Source organism: Eleginops maclovinus, chromosome 23 (genome assembly GCF_036324505.1).
Source record: "Eleginops maclovinus isolate JMC-PN-2008 ecotype Puerto Natales chromosome 23, JC_Emac_rtc_rv5, whole genome shotgun sequence".
Classification (NCBI taxonomy): domain Eukaryota; kingdom Metazoa; phylum Chordata; class Actinopteri; order Perciformes; family Eleginopidae; genus Eleginops; species Eleginops maclovinus.
In genome coordinates this window covers 15,644,397-15,665,393 of record NC_086371.1, presented here as the reverse complement: position 1 = coordinate 15,665,393, position 20,997 = coordinate 15,644,397, and the positions used below count along the sequence as shown (strand labels likewise).

Here is a 20,997-nt window from a genome sequence, read left to right as displayed (position 1 = left end):
GCTAGAAGTCTGAGACCACCCTGCTAAATGATTTCTGCTTCATTTTGCTTAGATTTTTACATTTAATAATATTAGACTCGGTTTTCCAATTCAGTCAGAGAGGTTTAGCTTCTGCTAGCAACGTCTTCCTCTCACAGGTTTGTAGCTGTTGCTGTTTCTGTATTCTTCATCAACATGGCGAAGGATGGTAGTGAAGATAGGGAATCTGTAGGCAGCAGCTAACGATCCCAGAGGTGATAGAGATATCCGATCGACAGGCTGATAATGAGACAGAGAGGGAGCGAGTGGAGAGGAGGGTTCAGTGGGAGCTCTTGTAAAACAGGATAAGGCTGCGGCCGTCCTTGCCTGACTTTTCACTCCTGAAAAAATCAACATGGCAGCAGCTCGTGTATTTTTAGATGCCCTTTTTATGCAGTGCTTTGGTCGTGCACACTGCATGCAATGAATGATAAGAGTTTAAGAGCAAAAAAAAAAAGAGAGAAAAAAGTGTCTATTGCTTTGCAGTGTTATAATAATGTGTGATGATAGAAAAAAAAAGGCTTGGACAGAAACATGGCGATAAGTGATGATGATGGCTGCCTGATGTAAATGCTCAAGGGCCTCGTTTCACGGGCCATATTTTTTCATTTGTTTTCCTACTCATCGATTGCACTGCAATACACTGCAACAGAGCAAATCCAACTGCAGTGCTGTGTTTTACTGTGGCTGTGTGGGTGTAAGTCTTTTTTTAAGAGTGAGAAGCAGTGAAAAAATTAGAAAAAGAGGGAGGAGGAGGAGGAGGAGGAGGACATACAATTTACTGCTACATCTCTGAGCATGTGTAAAAACAAACAGTATTAATGACGCTTTTTCAATCAAGACAACTCTCACCTATCAGTTAGGGGTGTTGGGATGCACAGATATTAATGGTAATTGTCATATCTCTGTTAAATGGTTAAACTGGTTGCCTTTTCTCTTTCTTTCAGTGTAAAGGTTCTTTTTGAATGATTTTATACAGCTATGGTTAAATACTATCCCTCAACCTTATACTTGAATCTGGTATTTCACTAATTAACCGCAAAAGAAAAAAAAAAGATCAATATGACTGTTCTATCGATAGTTACATCGTGAAAATCTGTTATCCGGACAAACAATAATCTTAGTATTTTCCAGATTGTTTATGCGTAATTAGAAAAAACACCAAGCAAATAAAGGAGGAAGGGATGAAGCCCCAGCTTAGAAATCTACTAGCAATTTGCATTAGCATCTTTCTCTAAAATGCAGAAACTAACGTCAAAGTGGAAGTAGATATTTATTGTAACCTCCCCAACCCCAGCCACCGTGGCCCCTAGTACAGGCTGTGGCCTTTCAGACCGTGACGACCTTTCGGATGACCTTCTCACTATGCAGAGTCCACACCACGTGTTGCAACACGTCTGTGGAGTCATGTTCGCATGAGGGGTGACATGCTGCTGGAGCTCGAAGTGTTTCCCAGTGGAGACGATGGTGGCAGTTGTGAAAGAAGTACTGAGAAATACCATGCTCTAAAATGTCCTGAGATCAAAATGGTACTTAAGAAAAAGGAGAAAAGCTTTAACTTCAAAATGTTGCAAAGTATCAAAAGCAAAAGTATACATTATGCAGAATGTCTGCTGTTGCAGAGGTACTTTAAAATATGTGCAACGATACTTACACACTTTCTTTACCTCTGGGTAGATTATTAGAATAGGCTGAATGTTTAAGGTCAGTGTATTGTCCTTTTATTGCACATACAAAATGCAGTTGTACTCACCAAGCAAAGTGAAGTAGAAGTATAAAGTGGCATAAAATAGTGCTTGACTAAATGTAATTGGTAACTTTCCACTGCTGGATAATGGAAATAAAACATATTCCTATCGTGCGAGAAGCCCATGAAAGATTGTCAGTACATTTTGTTGAAAGTGTATTTTTGGCTCCATGGTATTGATTGTCACCAGTTTGTCTTTGAAGTGGCATCATTTAATGGACTCCCCTCTCTGTCCTCCAGGACTACACCTTGACAATGTACTTCCAGCAGGCTTGGCGGGACAAGCGTCTGTCCTACTCTGAGATCGCCTACAACCTGACGCTGGATAACCGAGTGGCGGATCAGCTGTGGGTGCCCGACACATACTTTCTAAATGACAAGAAGTCCTTCGTTCATGGCGTCACTGTTAAGAACAGGATGATCCGTCTGCACCCTGACGGCACTGTGCTTTATGGACTCAGGTAAGCCTTTTACACCTGCCCTTCACATTCTGTCATGCCCTTTAATGGATTGATCACAAAGCATAATCAAGTTATGTGTAATTTTATCAGATGCTTTGTGTCTGATGGAGTCTTTTAATTAACTCAAACTTTCAATTTGATGTATTTTAGTTTTCTGCTCAGCATGATGCAACAAACAGTAATGTGGTCTTTATTTCCACTTGGGTCTTGTTATTTGGTTTTGCCGTCATCTCACTGGTAATTTTCTACTCATCAAGTTAATAGCTGATATACTGGATCGAAGCAACATTGCTTAAAATGGATGGCTCAAGAAACATGAGCAGTTCAGTAAAGATGAAAGAAAGGCTGTTTTCACTACCTTTGTAAAGTTACAGAAAGGGGCACACTGCATCCAAGGGGGAGAAGGTTCATCTTCAACATTAGGTTTCACTCTAAAATACAGATGGTATACATGCCAAACTTATGTGGTTAGGTTTGGGAAGAAGATCATTGTTTAGTTTGAAATAAGTATGCCTACCTTTGTTCTGTAAAGGCGTGCAATGTAACATATTACATGTTACGTCCCTTTAATAACTTGATAACTTAACGATTATGCAGTGAACAGAAGAAACTTTTGTAATATCAATTTAAAATAACAATAAGAGATTACTATAGACGAACAACAAACAAAACTCTGTAAATGTTTTAATATTTCTTTATTGCATTTTGGCTGTTTTGTACTGAAATACTAAAGAATTATACCTCTTTGGGTCGTTTAACAAAAATTCAAGACCATTTTGCTTGGGTTACAGCTAATAGACACATAGAGAATGTGTTGAGTATCATAGAAAATCTGGTTCAACTGTCTACTCATTATTTCCTGTTGGATTATCACCATGTTTTCAGATCTCAGCACTTTCTTCAGCGAGTACAATGTTATCATATGGCCACAAATATGAAAAAAGGCCTGATAGTAAAGCCTTACACAACTGTGAACAGAGGGAAGTGTTTGTCTCCATGTTATAGCCTCTCACATCCCCTGATGATCATCAATTTCAATAATGGATTGGTTGTGATCAATAATAAAGCAGGGCGGAGCAAACAGCGGAGCTGAGGCTGATTGGGGGTTCGTCTACAAGACATTTCTTTGTGGTGTTGGACTGTGATGCCTCTGAGGAGACTGTCATCCATTATTGAAAACTCATAATCAAAAATGTAGCAGTTCAATACAAACACTGGATCTGTATTTGTACTGATGCTGCTGTTTGACTTCACAGGCTAGCACAGCCCGCCCATCACTGTGCTGCTGCCTCGTCTGATCTGTGTGTGTTTGGGTGTGTGTGTGTGTGTGTGTGTGTGTGTCTGCGTGCGTGCATGTGTGGTGTGTGCTAATGATCTCAGATTAGTGTCCGCGTTTAAAAGATGAGATTATTGTTTCTAATTCAAGATGTTGCAGCATTCAGTCATTCTCTCCCTCGACTGAGATGCCCTTCTTGCGCAAAGACTGCTTAAAAAATTTAAGTATCTGCACTGCACCAGATTATTCATCGCTACATTTTGTTTCAACAGTCAAGAAATGTAATTCATAACACTCTGACTCAATTACATAAGCCCAAACACATATTTTTGCATAACAGTCTAAAAGCAATGGAGGCCAGGAGAGTTGTGAATTTGAGGGTGTGCGTGCAGCAGAGGGTGGTTGGTTATTAACTCAGATTGTCCTTGTCAGTGCCGGTGCCTCCCGGCTCCTCCATTATTTGGTTTGTGGGTTTGGTCCAGGTTTTATTTGATGCTAGCAAGTCCAGACACAAGCTTCTGTCAGAGTCAGCCCGGCCAGATGCCTGTTCGCTGTGAGCACGCTGACACATACCTGTAGAGACGGCCGGCTGGTAGCAGCAGCAGGGCTTGGTTGGATGAGAAAACAATGGCTAACTGAGGGGAGACCCACAGTCCTCGACTGGAAAACAGTTTACATGTGAAAACACTTCCTGCAAGGTCGTTATAGTCATGTCATAATGTGTTTGGCTATCAATTCACTTTAGTCCTTATCACCCGTGAAAAGGTCAGCAGTGGTGGAGGAAGTATTAAGATCCTTTTCAGTAAATGTAGCATCATCACAACGTAAAAATAAAGCTACAAGTCGTTCAATATCAGCACAATGTTGTTAATAATGCGGGAAGGTATTTTATTATTTATTATACCATTTAAATAAATTTGACTAATTCATAAACATGCAAGCAAGCTTTTATTGATGTGTACCACTAAAATTATTTACTCGATGCATCCCAATCAATTGACAATGTCTTTTGTTGTGACAATAATAAAAACAGCTTTAAAACAAATGTAGTATTAAATAAAATAGTATGTTTAGTATCATTATATAAGTACAATATCTGCCTCTGAAAGGTATGGGAGTGTAAAGTAGCTCAAAGTAAGAGTCAATAGAAGTCGTAATAAAGTACGGTATTTAAGGAAATATTACTTTCTGCCATCAAAGTTCAGTTTATGTTATAATTCTGACCAACCATTTTATTTAAAACACTTAAATATCCCAACTAAAATAATTCCGCTTTTTCCCCTTGTTATCTTATACATGTATTTGTTAACCATAAATCATGATGATGTCATAGTGATGTCATCAGACATATATATATATATAAATATATTAACAAAAAGCAGGTGTTACAAACTGAGAGCATGTAGTCTGATACAATGACTTTTTCCCATTACAGAGGGTCTAAACTTTAGACCCTCTGTAATGGCATTAACTATATTTTCTTTAGACTCTAAAGAAAATATAGTATAGTTGCATCATGGAAAATGCCTGTGTTTTTGGAGCTTGACTCACACTAGAGACATAAAGTTAGGATGTGTCAACATCCAATGGTTTGATTTAGCATGTATTTAGCCATGACTTTAATATGTGCTAAAATAAACACGCAATAATGACTCTCATATTCCTCTCCAGCCTTCACGATGTAAACACCGTGTGTACACATGTCTATTGTTCAAAATCGATTCCCATTTTATTGCTCGTTAGTTTTCTTTTGAATTTAAAACCCTTTGTAATATATTTCACGCTATGAGGTGTGATGTTGTCTTGATAAAAACATTGCATTGTAAATATAATAAACATATTATCGGCATCAAGGGTGAACATGGATTTGTGCTAAGATAACTGAAATTAGCAAACACCGCACCTGGGGAACACCGATCAGAGAGTTGTTTAGTTGCAGAAGGCGTTAGGGGTGTGTGTGTGTGTGTGTGTGTGTGTGTGTGTGTGTGTGTGTGTGTGTGTGTGTGTGTGTGTGTGTGTGTGTGTGTGTGTGTGTGTGTGTGTGTGTGTGTGTGTGTGTGTGTGTGTGTCTGAGGGTGGGTGTTTGTGAGTGGGTGAGTGTTATTTTTGGGGTGCATGTGGAGGAGGAAGGGTGAGGGTGTTGTTAACTCCATGTTCACTGCATATATAGTGTATCCCAATCCTGCCAAATCCTGGTGTTCAATTACCAGGAGGGGCAGAAAATTACAACAGTGCTCCCAACTGTCACTTTAGTGCTCGGTTTGACTCTCGGGGAGAGGCAGTCTGATCTAATTACCCAGCCCATGAAAAAGCTCAGCCAATAACACAGATACCGCCCAGACCGCAAGAAAAGAAACACACACACACAAAAGGAAAAAACCCACATCTCCTCCACTTAGCCTTTCATTTTATGCAGGAAAGGAGGAAAGTCCATTCAGTGCATGACTCCTGATGCATGTCGCTCAAAATTCACAGAGCGGGAATGAGAAAAAGAGGGAGAGCCAGAAAGAAAGAAAGAGACATGAAGGTCAGACTTCATTCAAAATGGAGAAATTATTAGGATTCTCTCTCCTGCCTCCCTCCCCTCCCTGTCTCCTCCTCTCTGTGAATATTGTAACTCCTTTTGTGAGAGGACATATCCTTGTGCTATGGAGACTGACGTCCTCTTTTGTCTAGGCTAGGAGTGTGCCACTCTGCAGCTCAATAGATGACATCGCATGGCCAGGAGGAGAAAGCTGTTGAGTGGTGAAAGAGAGGGATTTAAATAAGCCTTTTTTTTCGTACAATATCATCAATACTGGCTTAGAATCGCCTTGAAAGTTATCCATCCCTCTCAAACTATTGATAAGCCGATGTGGTTCGTATCTAGTATGTGTTCAGACGGGCCTTTGCTTTGAAATCAAGAAACCCATCCTTTGATTTGGCATGCTTTGGCACACGCTGGACTCTTTTTGTTGCCACTGCAGACATTTTATTTTCAAATTTGGCAACAGTGCCTGAGCAGGGAGAGACAATCCTGCATGCCATGTTTCCTCAGCTCAACACAGGCTCTCTATCCAAAATGGAGGAAGCTTCTCCATCTTAATTTAACTTCTAACTCCATTACAATGTCCAGGTCATAACATCTTCAGTTTAATTAAAGGAATGCAGGTTTGTAACCTGCTTGTATAAATGTCAATCTGCATTTGGAGTGTGCTCTGACGCTCCCTCGAAATGAGATTCTGTCTGGGAATCTGTGGTGGTTGTGTTATGTCCGTAAACAAGGTCATTTGGAATAAAGGTGCACAGGCTGCCTTGGGGGGGGTCCACACACACACACACACACACACACACACACACACACACACACACACACACACACACACACACACACACACACACACACACACACACACACACACACACACACACACACACACAAACAATGAACTGTGAGGGAACATGCACAGAAGGAAAAAACAAAACAGCCTTTTTTTAGAGCTCCATGTCCTATTAGCTCCGACGCAGAGCAAATGTAGCGTGTGTGAATCTGCGTGATCTGTTAGAGCGTGGCCTCTCCTCCGGCAGGTTGGGATGAGAGAGAGGGACCTGCCCTGATGTTGATGAAGAGCAAACAAGCCTGTGCTTCATGATCACTGCTGATGCTGCTTCTGCTGCTGCTGCAGAGGTCCACGGCAGACTCTCGCTGCATCGGAGATGATGAGGAGGAGGAGGAGGAGGAGGAGGAGGAGTAGGAGGAGAGGCAAAGACAGGAGGGAATCCTGCAAAGAAATCCTCATCCTTCTCTCCTCCTCCCTCGTTTTCAGCTGTTTATTAATTGTTACCGTATGTATTATTGGACATTCTAGCTAGGCCAGGGGATGCAGAAGCAGCTCTTGATCAGTGATGCAGAGTCTCAGACAAAAAAGCTTTGAGACTTCTGCCGATGATGTAGGTGGGCTATAAATAGGCTCTTATTTTTACCCCTGCCACTTTGGCCTCATTTCCACTTTTCCCCTGTGCTTCCTCTGCCACCGTGATGATTAAGAGGTGGTGGTGATGGTGAGTGATGAATGTCTGGCTGGTTACAATCCCAGTAAGTTGTGTCCATAAAGGGGTAAACTAGGACACAAATAAGACTCCTGTGTTAATCCCCCAGTGCACCATGGCCCTGCTAACTGGCTCTTACATAAGAGCCCAGAGAGCAAGAAAAAGGAGGCAGTGAGAGCGAGACAGAGAGTTGGAGTGTGTGAGAGAGAAACACTGAGCATCTCTACATCTCAAAAATGAAATCCTTAACTTGCCAGGCTGGGCCCAGGGGAACTGCAAGACTTATGTAGACGGATTTCAAATAAACTTTTGCTCTTAATTATTAAAGACAAAGCACTCTTCAAGATAAGTTTGTAGTCCTGATGAAGTTAAGAGAGGAAATGCATTGTGAATTAGTTTTTACTTCTACAGTATCCCTCCGCTCAGTAGCACAGCAGTTTATCCTGTTTTATTCCAATGCAAAGAAGCAAAGAGTTTTGAAATGTTCCCAAAATGTGAATATATTTTTCAGACTGGAGGAAAAAAACTCTCTGCTCACCAAGTAGGGAAGGGCCCTATTTGAATATATACTTAACCATCAGACAATGTGTCTTTTTATATATCAACAGCTATCATTTCCCTTAGTGTTGCCAGTGTATTAGGCTTGTGTGTTCAATGTTTAGCAGGACTGATTTATTGCAATTTTGGATGTCATATTGACTGTCGTATATGTTTTGCAGCAATAGGAAGTTTTCACAGGCTCAAGCAAAAACAGAGTAGTTATTTTATTGCTAAAAAGGTTACATTTATTTTCCACAAAGTTATCTTGAACATGAGATATACTACAAACAATTTATATTTTATTTTGAAATTACATACACTGCGATTATTCACTTTATCCATATTAGCAATTTCTTTGAGAAGATATTTTGTTTATTTTCCTTAAACAAGTGAAAATAAAGTCTGCCTCTCCAGTTCATCCACACTGTATCTCACTCAGTATCTTCAGACAAGAATACAATTAGAAAATGACAGTTATGTAAATTTGACTATTTTTTTCAAAGTATAACCTACCTGCTACTCCAGCATATTATTTATTAACCATGAACGAATGGACCACTTAAGCAATACATTGATGAATTGATAGAAACCAGCCAAGACAAGAGAAACCCAAGGTCAAAAATAATTCAAGCTTAACTGGGAATCTCCCAGAGGCTGCAATTACTGTTAATGGTCGCATGATGCTATCATGTTATATCAATCTGTGTGTGTGTGTGTGTGTGTGTGTGTGTGTGTGTGTGTGTGTGTGTGTGTGTGTGTGTGTGTGTGTGTGTGTGTGTGTGTGTGTGTGTGTGTGTGTGTGTGTGTGTGTGTGTGTGTGTGTGTGTGTGTGTGTGTGTGTGTGTGTGTGTGTGTGTGTGTGTGTGTGTGTGCATGCGTGCAGGGGTTGTTTTACCACTCCAGGATACTAGATTAAGTCCCAGGAGTTAAATAGTGTGTCCAGTGTCTCTCACAGACTGGCCCACTTGTCGTGTGTGAAACAGGAAGTACGTCTCTCTGAGTCAACCTGTCGGACAGGGCTGGCTCACACTCAGCGATTTCATTAAAGGATTGTGTGACCAGAGGTTTAACCTGTTCTTGTTTTACCTACTTCAAAATAAACCAGTGCTGATTCCTCAAAGTGCATACACTTAGAAAAAAAACATTGTGTGTTTTGTTGCAGGGATCAGCCGAAAAATGACTCATATGTGGCAACCAACATCTGATTGAGATTTAATCTGATTGAGATTTAATCTTGATTCAACATTTATGTAATGACTCTACATCAGTTGCTCCTCAGTTATACGGATTTGTCATCATCCTGCTTCGATGTGTACATCATACTGTATGTTGAAGGTCAAATTAACTGGGCTGCCTCGGCCGGCTCTTTGATGATTCCTATATTTTTCCATCCCACTCTGTGTGTAGGATCACCACAACTGCAGCCTGCATGATGGACCTGCGCCGCTACCCTCTAGATGAGCAGAACTGCACTCTGGAGATTGAAAGCTGTAAGTACCGTTGTCCCTGACAACCAGCTCTCACACCCACACGTAGATGTTGAATTAAACAGATCCCACGTACACATGCAGCTCTGAAATCTGGTCCTGGAAACAGTCTGCCGGGCCCGGTGGCGGCAGGGTAGAATGGAGGTTGATAAGACTGCAGTAAAACGCTGAGAAAGGCTGATGAGATATCAAGCGATACCATCGAGAAGAGGAACATCACTAATGGCTCACTGACTGATAACATCCAGCCTAATTAATTCAACTCCAACTGCAGTGGCTTCCCAAGGCGTGGAGCAGCCTGATTAGGTCCTCTGTTTCAGGGCTGTGCTGATCGTGGATGTTATGTGCTGCTTCTTCCCAAACTTCCTCCATGTTTGTACAGTGCAAAGAGCTCATTTCATATGGAGTTTGTAGTTGTACGTGATCCGGCGTTCTCAAGTCGAGGGAGGGAGGGAGTGTGGAGGAACATGAGAGGAAAGACGAGGTCCTCTGCGTGTTTTATCTGGGTCCCCGGAGAAAAGGATTATGGGGCTGAATGTGGTGTAGGGCTCAGTCATTCCGGGTTTGATCACGCTATTGCCAGCAGCGTCGAGCAGCACAAAAACAGTGCGGGTCAGAACCGCCTCTCGCTGCTACTCTCCCATTATGCTCGCCATCTCTCTCCTCATCACTCTCCCTTTCCGTTCCTCATCTCCTTTCTTTGCACAGTCTCATCCTCGTCTTTTTTTCTCCTAGCCTTTTTATCTCTCTCTCCATCACTCATGCTCTCTTTTTTTTCTCCTCCTCCTCCTCCTCTCTCAGGCAGCTCAACACAAAATGCACACACACATTCCCTCCCTCACACACACACACAGCTTCAGTTTTGATCACCAGGCAGTATCTGCTCTCATATGGATTAACTGGCAATGGTTTTAACGTTGGAATCGCTTCATGCCAGAGCATGCTATTTTATTCAGACTAATGAGCCCAGAGAACTCTCACTTCCCTTGATAAACTTGATGCATTTTTAACAGACACAAGTCTTTAAACCCCAGATCCCCCGATACATCAGGAGCTCAATGCTGCGGCTCAGACCACTGGTCTCACATGCCGGACTGAGCAATAATTGATTTGTACCTCTTTAAAACTTAAGATCTGTTGTAGTGAATATAGACACATGCAAATACACACCCACATATGTATGCATATCTCCGAGCTCATACTGCACTGTGTCTCATGACAGCCCAGGATGAGTACAGTGATGTAATACATTAACATCTTTCTGAGCAGAGACAATGGTCCAGAACTTATGAAGCCACAAGTACACAGCATAAAAGGCTCACTTACAATATTCTTGGGCCAATGGTCTCCCTGCCCCAACTCCAGGATACCCTCCTAATGGAAGCCTGATATTGCTGATCAGAACTAAACTGAGCCACAAATCTAAACAGCAGCACAGTGGACTTGGCCCTAATTGGGGTGACAAGTCTGGGATCATGATAATGGCAAAGGGCAAAGCTTACTGTATCTGCTACAATTTCAGCATCGACAACATTATGCTCAACAGCTTCACTAGGGCGCGTACAGTGTTATCTGTCATTTATTTTAGCCTGGTACCAAGCTGGTGATGATCTCCATTTTTCAAATTTAAACATATCCCATGAAAACAACTAAATGGCGAAATTATTGATTTGTCACAAAGTAACAACAAGGAAGAACGTACTAAAAAGCCTTTAATATAGTGGCTAAATAAAAAATAAGCCAACATTTTAAAACAATGTAGTTGGTGTTTATATTTTAAGTTGTAACATTTTCTTATATCCTGATTTTTCCTTATTTTTTCAAGGATCTACAGTTGAGTTTACAAAGAAAGCATCTGTTTTTCAATTAATTGATTCTACTAACACGTATCTGTAGTGTAACAAATTGTGGTATATTTCTCTATTTTAAAGATCTCAAAAAAACATTAAAACAAACATGTTATGGCTGACAAGTTATTTTATAACCATGAACGCAAACAAACTGTGGTTCATTTTGAATCAAATGGTAAATGGACTGTACTAATAAAGCGCTTTATCTTTTTGAACCCTCAAACGTTTAACATACTACGAGTATTTCCCCCTTTCACACCTCATTCATTCAGAGCAGTACCACTTGCTCTGGGACGCTAACATTCACACATCACGGCATGCTATCGGGAGGAACTCAGGGTTAAGTATCTTGCCCAAGGATATATCGACATGTTGACTGCACGGCTGGGTTCGAACCCACAACCTTCTGGTTGAAAGACAACCTCGCTCCCTTGCAGCCACAGTCGCCCACAATCAAAAACTTACCAAAGCACCAATCCTGGATTATTCTGCAACTGAAATCAACAAAATCTACACCTGTTTTAGTTACATTTACTAAAAGCTAGGCTTTTTAAGACCTTTTTTTTTTTTGTTTAGTTTTTTAATGGCATTTGTGTGTAATATAGAATATGCAATCTTCAACTTTTTCACAGCAGACATTTTGACATGTCTTGGTATGTGTAAATAGTCAAATCTAAAATGTTTGTTCAGTATTCAGGGTCATGGTGTAGTGCATGAAGCTTCATGAAGAATGCAGCCACTGCTAATATTGTTAGCAACACCTGTGCTTTGCCTGTGACGAGTCAAAATGTCTGCTGTGAAAAAGGCCTAGGGGTGAAGTTGGCTGCCTGTCCAACCAATAACAACCCAACACGAGCACCATGACTAACCTCACCTTGAATGTCAATGCAACAGCAGCAGAGAATTGTGTGTTAATTTTTTTAAATCAAAGCCTTGCAGTTTAATTATTCATCACATATGAATAGGTCACTGCCTCTATTTTGAGTGTGAGGCAGACAAAGTAGATCTCAGAGCGCTGTGAGGGAGAACAGAGATGGCTGCTCCCTGTTTGCCTGAGTCGCTGTTCATGTCAGAGATGGTCTCCAACACAGGAGTCCCCTGACTGCTTCCATGTGCAACAAACATCATGCTCCAAATCTCGGCTGTGTTATGTAGCTCAAATTAGCATGCGAGTTGCTACTGCAGAATGCTTTGCTCCCAACATTAGTTTTGTACTTTTATATGCGTTGGAGTTGATCATTTTTTCTATAACAAAAACAAACCAGTTAAGATGATAATCCATCACATGAAATGTTCTTGAACTGTCCTTTTTTTCATTGATGGTTTTATTGATAGTGCACTGGAGGAGGACAGAGGACTTTTCAAAATGTCTTTATACTTGGTGTGTTTGGGAAAAATGTAGAAAATTGTTGTTTTTGGTCCAAACTGAAAACACACGAGAGTGATGTTTCTGGGGCTTCCATCAATCACAGCCTTTTTTAAATGACATGCTTTAATTGTTTTCTTAACATGCCTTTATAGTTTATCTCTGAAAATGCTGCTGAAGGTTTTGTGATAGATTGCAAAACCAGTGAGATTTAACATTCCTGCATATCATTGTGCATTAAAGACCATACTTTGGTGATGACATTGTTTCTCTTTGGTCTGCAGATGGCTACACAACAGATGATATTGAGTTTTACTGGCGGGGTGGAGACGGCGCTGTGTCCGGGGTCGACAGAATAGAGCTGCCACAGTTCTCCATTGTTGATTATAAACTCATCTCTAAGAATGTGGTCTTCTCTACAGGTACACATCAGTTCAGTATTACTTTGGTTCTTTGACTTTGAAGTATTTTTTTTTTTTATGGGTGCCGAAAAAGAGATATTATAAAAAATGACATTTACTGTAAATGATACATTTAATTTTTTTAACTAATTAATATCCACACAAGTAGGACATAGATCCTCCCTTGTGTCAAGGAAAATCTATCTTTTATTTATAGTCTTTGAGGGAAAATCTATTTCCATCCCACTTCCTCTCTCCCTGTGCTTCCTTCAGGTTCCTACCCCCGCCTGTCCCTCAGCTTCAAACTGAAGAGGAACATTGGTTACTTCATCCTGCAGACATACATGCCTTCAATCCTGATTACCATCCTCTCCTGGGTCTCTTTCTGGATCAACTACGATGCCTCGGCTGCCAGAGTGGCCCTGGGTAGGATCGCCTTGCCACCGCTGAAAAGTGACCCTGGGAAATAACCTAAAGCTAAATGATAACAGAGCATGAAAAGAGTTATTTAACATGTTGAGCCTTTTACATTCAGACTTGCATTAGATCTACATTGTGTCTGCCTGATCTCTGGTTTGTTGTCCCAGCGTTTACTTTTTTTCCCATTAGCTTTAAGCATGTGAGTGATAGCAGAGTGTGATAGGCTGCCTGGCTAAATGTCTGTTGTTCAGAGATGACTATATGCATGACTCATGCAGAGCGAGATGCGCTGCAGCTCGACCTTGAAGCGTGCTGTCTTTCTCTCTGCCTGTCTGTCTATCGAAGCCTCTCATTGGTTGGAGATTCCAGTTTATCAAAGCCTGATCACGGCACATTTTGGCCAAGTGAAAGGAGGCATCATTTGCATAACTGCACCTTGCACATGTTAATGTTTTTACATGAATGTCAAACCCCCCCGGTACTAAAATGAAAGCTCCCTTTAGTGTTCAACTTGGGCATGACAGGTCAGAGCAGCAGAGGAAATGGTTTGAGCTTTATGTGTGTTGTTCTTGTCACACACCATTTGTTTTCTGGAGTGGGACACATGCGGCTTGGTGCCCCAGACGGTGCATTCAGAGGGTAGCGTGATTTAAAGATCTGCCTCCACTGAGCCTCCTGAAAACATGCAGCGAGCGAGAGCAGCCAATAAGAGATGAGGCTCTATGCTACAGTGACAATACTGGCTGCCGGGTTATTTCTAATACGTGTGAATCTGACCAAATGCAGATTGTGCATGCAAATGACTAATGTATCAAACACAGTGTGTGTATGTCAAAAAACAGGTGAATTGTGCTGTGACTAATAGAAGATGTTTACAGTGTGCTTTTATCTAGCCTACAGTTTGTCCTGTGTCCATTTGAATACATGATTGAATACACACACAGACACACAGTTTTGGTCTCAGGAGGTTTCAGTGGATGTTTTTCTCCATATGGGTTCACATTATTTCAGGTCTGTTTACTATAAATAAATACTATATAATTCATGTTATGAACATGAATGCTTATGTTCACAAGCACATACTTAAATCCTTTGAAGATGAGCACCTGATCTCAGTCAATTTGATATAGGGCAAATTCTCATTAAACCAAACATCCCTGTTCATTCACTGTGTCCTTTATAAGTAGGTTTGTTAGTTAAATAAGCTGTAGTAATGCTACACCAAAGCTAAGGCTGATCACACATACATTGAAGTTGTTATATCTGCAGTAGAAAATGAAATTCAGAAAAGTACCTGGTATCAAAAGCAAGTCAGGTCGAGTCGTTGCAATGGAACTCCTGCACTACGTTTTATTGCCATCCAAGCAACGCTAATAACCATAATCAGTAGAATGCATTATCTGGGGACCAAGAAAGTTTGTACAAAATGTCATCTTAATTCATCAGTAATAGCTGTGATTCTTTAGCCTGGACCAAGGGTTGGACCGACATATCTATATTACCATTCCTAGAGCCAAGCAGCTAGTATGGCTACCTTTAACATGATCTCTTGGTCAAATTGCTTTTCACTGGACAGATGATGTTAAAAATGTCTTACAGCTTCTAAAGACTTTCTTTCTAAACGTGTGACCTGTGGTATCCAGGGATTACAACGGTGCTGACCATGACCACCATCAACACCCACTTGCGAGAGACGCTCCCAAAGATCCCCTACGTCAAGGCTATTGACATGTACCTGATGGGCTGCTTTGTGTTTGTCTTCCTGGCCCTGCTGGAGTACGCCTTCGTCAACTACATCTTCTTCGGCCAGGGCCCCCAGCGACAGAAGAAGGCGGCTGAGAAAGCAGCCACGGCCAATAATGAGAAGCTGAGACCCGACCCCAAGGTACATGTGCAGGCAAACTTCCTCTTGAGGTATCTGTGCTGTCAGTTAATGTGTGTGTGTGTTTGTTTCTGTGGTAGCAAATGACTTCTTCTCCTCTCAAGGTCAATGTGATGCTGTGATCAATGCTTGATGTCCTCTTTACTCCTGCTCTAGCTCTCCGTTTCTCACTGGTTTAGCCTTGTGTATCATCTGTATGACTCAGACTAGGATCTGAAAGAGTGAATGCAGAACCAATGATTGGCCTATGCTTTATCTCCATATTTCTGTGTCTCTCAAAGGGCAAAGCGCCTTGAAAAGAAAATCACCTTCCCTTTAAATTTCATTCAGCTGCTAAAGTTAGCAGGAACAACAGCAACATCAAAAATAAAACACCCTTTCCTTCTGAGTGTGGCAAGCTACGGTTTCCCCTAAGTAACAGTGCTGATTTTGTATGCTTGCAGTGGCTGGTGGGAAATGTAGTTCAGAGAGATGATGCTCTGTATGCCAGAATGAAACAGAGGGAAATTGACGCATATGACTCGATGTGGGATCCCATCTTTGTGGACGATGCCGCATTAGGACTAGGCGAGCAAAGAAATAAGGTACTGGAGGTTTTGAAAATCAAAACTAACAATGTCATCAATCTGAATCAATCCAGATCAGAGGAAAATGCTGTAGTTTTTGTGCATTTCTTTGATTTCTATAGATTTTTAAGGCAACTTTGATCATCACTCCCACCATTGTGTTTTTCCCTCTCTTGGTTTGCTCTTCATGCATTTTCCTGACAAACATGGCTTAGCAGTTTGATTTCTGCAGGCATTAATTTTAATCCTAACTTGGGCTGTACATCTCAATTGATGGGAAATAACAATCATGGCAAGAGAGAAGAAAACATCAGTAGCTTCTCTTAAGATAATGTAATTCAGATACAAATACTGTACAATCATAAAGGTCAATTGATAACTGTCTAAAGTGAAAATATATGAAAAAAAATGGATCACCAGATAACGAAAGAGACCATTTTCAGTTTGATGAATAGTGCCAACTAAGTGGCTTCGCTTTCAAAGTGAGTTACACAAAAACAACAAAATACAACCAGCTCCATTTACAGCGGGACAGGATTGGATTATAGGGACGTTTTTCCTCTGAAGTCAGGCTATGGATGAAGAAAATGTTGATCTGAATTCACTTCCCACAACGTCTTTCCTGACCTGCCCCCCCGAACCTTTTAAGCCTCTCCTTCATCTTTGCAAAGTCCTTACTATTTCTCTCAACCTTCTCCTGTCACATTTTTTTCCTTTGCTTTCTCTTTTTTTATTCAGTTTGTCTTGTGAATCGACAGAATTTTAACCACACTCTGGTTGAAATTCTGAGATGACAATGAAGATTTCTCCATGACAATTAGTTTGTGGAGCATGTTGTGCTCTTCCAGGAATGTTATCCCATAGTCTTGTGGTTGTTTTATCACTCAGATATTGATTGAAAGATGATCAATGATAATTTAAAGTGCTTGAATAAAATGTCACTGTAAGTAACACAACTTTTGACTAATTTGCATTACCCATTCTAGCACCTCATCAGTATTTTTTACACAGTGAATTAATTACCTAATGATCCTTGTAGCTAATAGTAATTTTGCTAGACTTACTTTGAAGAATTTTAGATTTCCCCTTGGCAGTAACTTCTCATGGCTCCACTTGTTTTTACACCCTCACACAGATGACTCCCGACGACAACATCCTGTTCAGCACCCTGGAGTTGAAAAACGAGATGGGTGGTGGTGGGGATCTGTCCCGGGGCCTAGGAGCACCCGGAGACCCCCGCAACACCATGCTGGCCTACGATAGCTCGACGCTGCAGTACCGCAGGGCAGCCATGGCCCGCCAGAACTATGGCCACAGCGCATTGGAGCGCCACGCCCAGAAGAAGTCACGCCTACGGAGACGGGCCTCCCAGCTCAAGGTGAATATCCCAGACCTGTCCGACGTGAACTCTATCGACAAGTGGTCCAGGATGATCTTCCCCACCGTCTTCTCCTTCTTCAACGTCGTCTACTGGCTCTACTACGTCCATTAAACCCCGCGGCGTCCGGTGGCCAGCCTGAAAAGAAGGGGGGGGGGGGAGAGAAGAGGGCGATTTAGATGAGAGTAATGATGGAAAGTTGATGAGAGAGAGAGAATAAGGGATAAACAGTGCACCAACACTTTTTAGCTGGTTCACTTTAGAAAAAGTGAAGAGAATGCAAATACTTTTGGATGGACTACGGCAGCACCCAACACTTCAGGCAGCAGTGACTCTTTTAGGATTTGGGAAACACCTTAAAACGTCTGATAAACACTCGAAAAAGAAGAGCGACTTTTAAAAAGACAGAAATGGTGCCTGTTCCAGAATTTCAATATATCACTAATATTTGTCATTCGTAGCTTACTCTCTGTGGATCAAATATTTATGCTTGTGTTTGCATATACTTTAAGGATTTGTTTTGTTTAGTATCTATTTACTTCGTAGCCGAGCTGTCTGCATCCAGGAAAGCTTTATAAATGATTTTAAAGGAGTCATCCTTGATAGTCTATTTTCCTATAATTACTGTATATCAAAAACATCCTTTAAAAGCATGCTTATGTTTGATTTCATTTGCATCTCAGTCATGATGATGAAGGAGCGCAAAGCATTTTAGTTTCACTTTGAGGTTAGTCTGTCAGTTAATATATTGCAGCTTTGGCTTAGGACGGCCCCATGGGTGGATGTTTAAGAGTCGCTGGGTGACAACAGCTGGACAGCAGGGAGCGATATTTTCTCTGGACATCCCTGTGGGGCTTCAATGGTGCCAATGCTGAACAGAAAAAGCTTCCTCAGTTGTTGAAGGTCTCATGTTATCCGGTGAAAGAGCGGGACTGTTGGACACTGACGCTTTGGCCAAGTTTTTGTTTTGCTTTTGCTGTGCTGACAGAATCAGTTCCATTTCACCACCTGTTATTTTTTTAAAGAGAACATTTGACTCCTCCGTACTTTCTGCCATCGTGTGAGGAGCTTCAGAGGGGGAGAATGGCTTTAACACGACTCAAGCTGATGTAAGAACTTTGCTGACAGATGAGCTGAGTTTCATTGCAACCAGAGTTGCTGCATAAATATGGCAATCCACAATCATCATTATCAGTAGATTTGAATGATAGAAGTATGATGCGTTTCATTGTGATTAGGTTTCTGTTTTGAAAAACTGTAGATAAACATAAATCATGTTTAAAGAAAAAGAGATAATTCATTTTTATAAATCAATACTCACATTATTGTGTAAATATTATGGATTTATTCTATTTAAATGGGTCTCTGTTGTTGTTTTTGCAGTTGAATTACAGATCAAATGTTCCATTCAGTCGAGAAAAAAAAAAGAAAAAGAGCAATTTAACTGAGGAAAAAGAAAAACACAATTCATAACTTTGCTGACTCTGTACTTTTTGGACTTTTCTCTCTTTTCTTTCTTTTTAATGGACTCTAAAAGCATCTACTTGCTGAAACTAAAGCACTTCCAGACACCAGTGACTTTTGGGTCAATGTTTTGTTCTCCAGAAATGGCTAAACAAGGACCCCACTATCCAGGCATTGAAGTCAGGCATATTTTGTACAAAGTTTCTGTAAATTCCAATTGTAATATTTCATAATGACTGTAAATATCTTGTGTAATGATTGTCAGCAATTATGAAGATGTATCTAAATTCAATTAAAACTCAATTCAGTCTATCACTTCAATAACAGAGTACACGGCTGGCAGTTTTATGTGTCCTGAATGAATGTGCGGCTGTTCATGAGGAATGACTGTCGGGCTCACGGCTGATTGAGTGTCCGAATGAGTGAGTGAACAACTAAACCTGACACAGGGAGAGAGTGGGCAAGCGAGGGCAGCAAATGTAGGGGTGAATGGAGCGATGTAAGGGCTGCAGCTGGGGACTATTGGCTGCATAATGGATGGAGAGGCAGAGGAGTCGGAGCGAGAGGCGGCGGCGGTGGTCTGAGCTCGGCTAGGGTCTGAGCAGGGCCGAGCGCCAGCCCCGGCCTCAGGGGACATTAACGCAGAGAGCCATGGATATGGAGGCACTCTTTAGACTCGACTGTGGCCCGCTAGCTTCAGGGGCCACAGTAGACAGGAAGAGAGACGAAAATGAAAGGCAAGAAAGAGAGCATTCCATCTCTCCCTTGCTCAAACCATCCCTGCATCCTCCCCTCTCTCAGCACACCAACTGCACTCTGCACCACACTCCTTTTCTGACCTGACCACTGTTACAGCTCTTAAATGGATGCTATTGCATATTTGATGGTGCAAAACACTGAATATTTAATATTTAAAAAGGGATTTTGTTCTAGCAGAAACTAATGTGCAGCTAATGTTTGACTTTGAACTTAAAGAACAGAAGAACACAATGAGATACCAACGAACGGAGTATGTTTTACTGTAAGGGAGGAAATATTGGAGGAACATCATGAATGGGAAATAAGAGCAAAAGCAGGAAATGAGGATTTCAGTCAGACAAAAAGAGCCTTAAATATACTGGAGGGGCCTTTCCCTATTGAGCTCAGGAAAATGGAGGACAAATGGAAATGTAACACAGAGAGCGTAATAGTGTTTGAACATTTTGTAGCATGAGGTGTTTTTGAGATGAGAAAAAGACACCCAAATTGCAAATGATGATGGTGTTTGTTTCTGTCTGTATGTCGGTCTGTGAAAAAAACTTTAAAGGTTGTGTAAAAACTGATATGCAACATGGTGATACCTTTTCCAGGTTCTTCCATGCATTGGTAAAAATCAGCTCTACATTTCTGTTCCCAATCATTTAAACAGATGTAATATCCACTACAGTAGACAGATGGTGTCGTGCTAAATTGGCCCTCTGTCTCTCTATCTCTTTTCCTCTTTTCAAAAAGTGCATTTGTGTTGAAATGGAAGAGAGGGGCGAAAGGCAGATGCTTTATACTTTGTAGTGTTTCCATGTCACTGGAGTAATTGGGAATGCACAGACCTCTGCTCTGTGGAGTGTATGTGTGTTTTGTGTGTGTGAGTGTATGTGTATGTGTGTTTCTTTGTGTGTGTTTGTGTGCACTCACAGCTGCGGCACTGTGCAGTCGGCGTGCCAGCCAAGCCAAACCCAGCCAGAGCTGACTGGGAAGGGTGAGAGGGTGAGTCTCGTCACGCCACTCCCACACTACACAAATGTAACGGATGGAAAATCAAGCTGAGCTACCCAGCAGAGATTTAAAAAAAAAACCTGTCAGCTGTTCAAGGACAACACAGGAAATCAATTAAATGTTTTGATTGATAATAAATCACCTGCAAGGTTGAGCATGGCATCTGTTAAAAAAGACAATAAAGGTCCATCTGTCTTCATTTGGAGGCACTTGCACAATAATGCCTCTCTCTGCTAACCAGGTACAAATACTGTAGTACCAATTACCATAGGCTATTACTGGCTGGATTTTAACTACAATAAATGAGTCACCCAGTGATAATTTGGCCTGTTTAAACAGGTTCTGCAGCCTGCGCTGGAA

The 20,997-nt window shown here is 41.3% G+C and overlaps 1 protein-coding gene across 2 annotated transcripts in view; it reads left to right on the top strand.

Moving 5' to 3' along the window:
- gabrb2a (gamma-aminobutyric acid type A receptor subunit beta2a) overlaps positions 1-19,203 on the top strand; it is a 29,731-nt gene extending 10,528 nt beyond the window's left edge. The window contains exons 4-10 of one of the 2 annotated variants that reach the window (XM_063877200.1): positions 2,006-2,226; positions 9,479-9,561; positions 13,059-13,196; positions 13,449-13,601; positions 15,239-15,480; positions 15,921-16,061; positions 17,179-19,203. In XM_063877200.1, coding sequence (XP_063733270.1) covers positions 2,006-2,226; positions 9,479-9,561; positions 13,059-13,196; positions 13,449-13,601; positions 15,239-15,480; positions 15,921-16,061; positions 17,179-17,535 — 1,335 coding nt within the window. In that variant the 3' untranslated portion in view covers positions 17,536-19,203. The remainder of the gene's footprint in view (positions 1-2,005; positions 2,227-9,478; positions 9,562-13,058; positions 13,197-13,448; positions 13,602-15,238; positions 15,481-15,920; positions 16,062-17,178) is intronic. The other variant, XM_063877201.1, reaches the window with a different exon arrangement.
- The last annotated feature ends 1,794 nt before the right edge of the window (positions 19,204-20,997 follow it).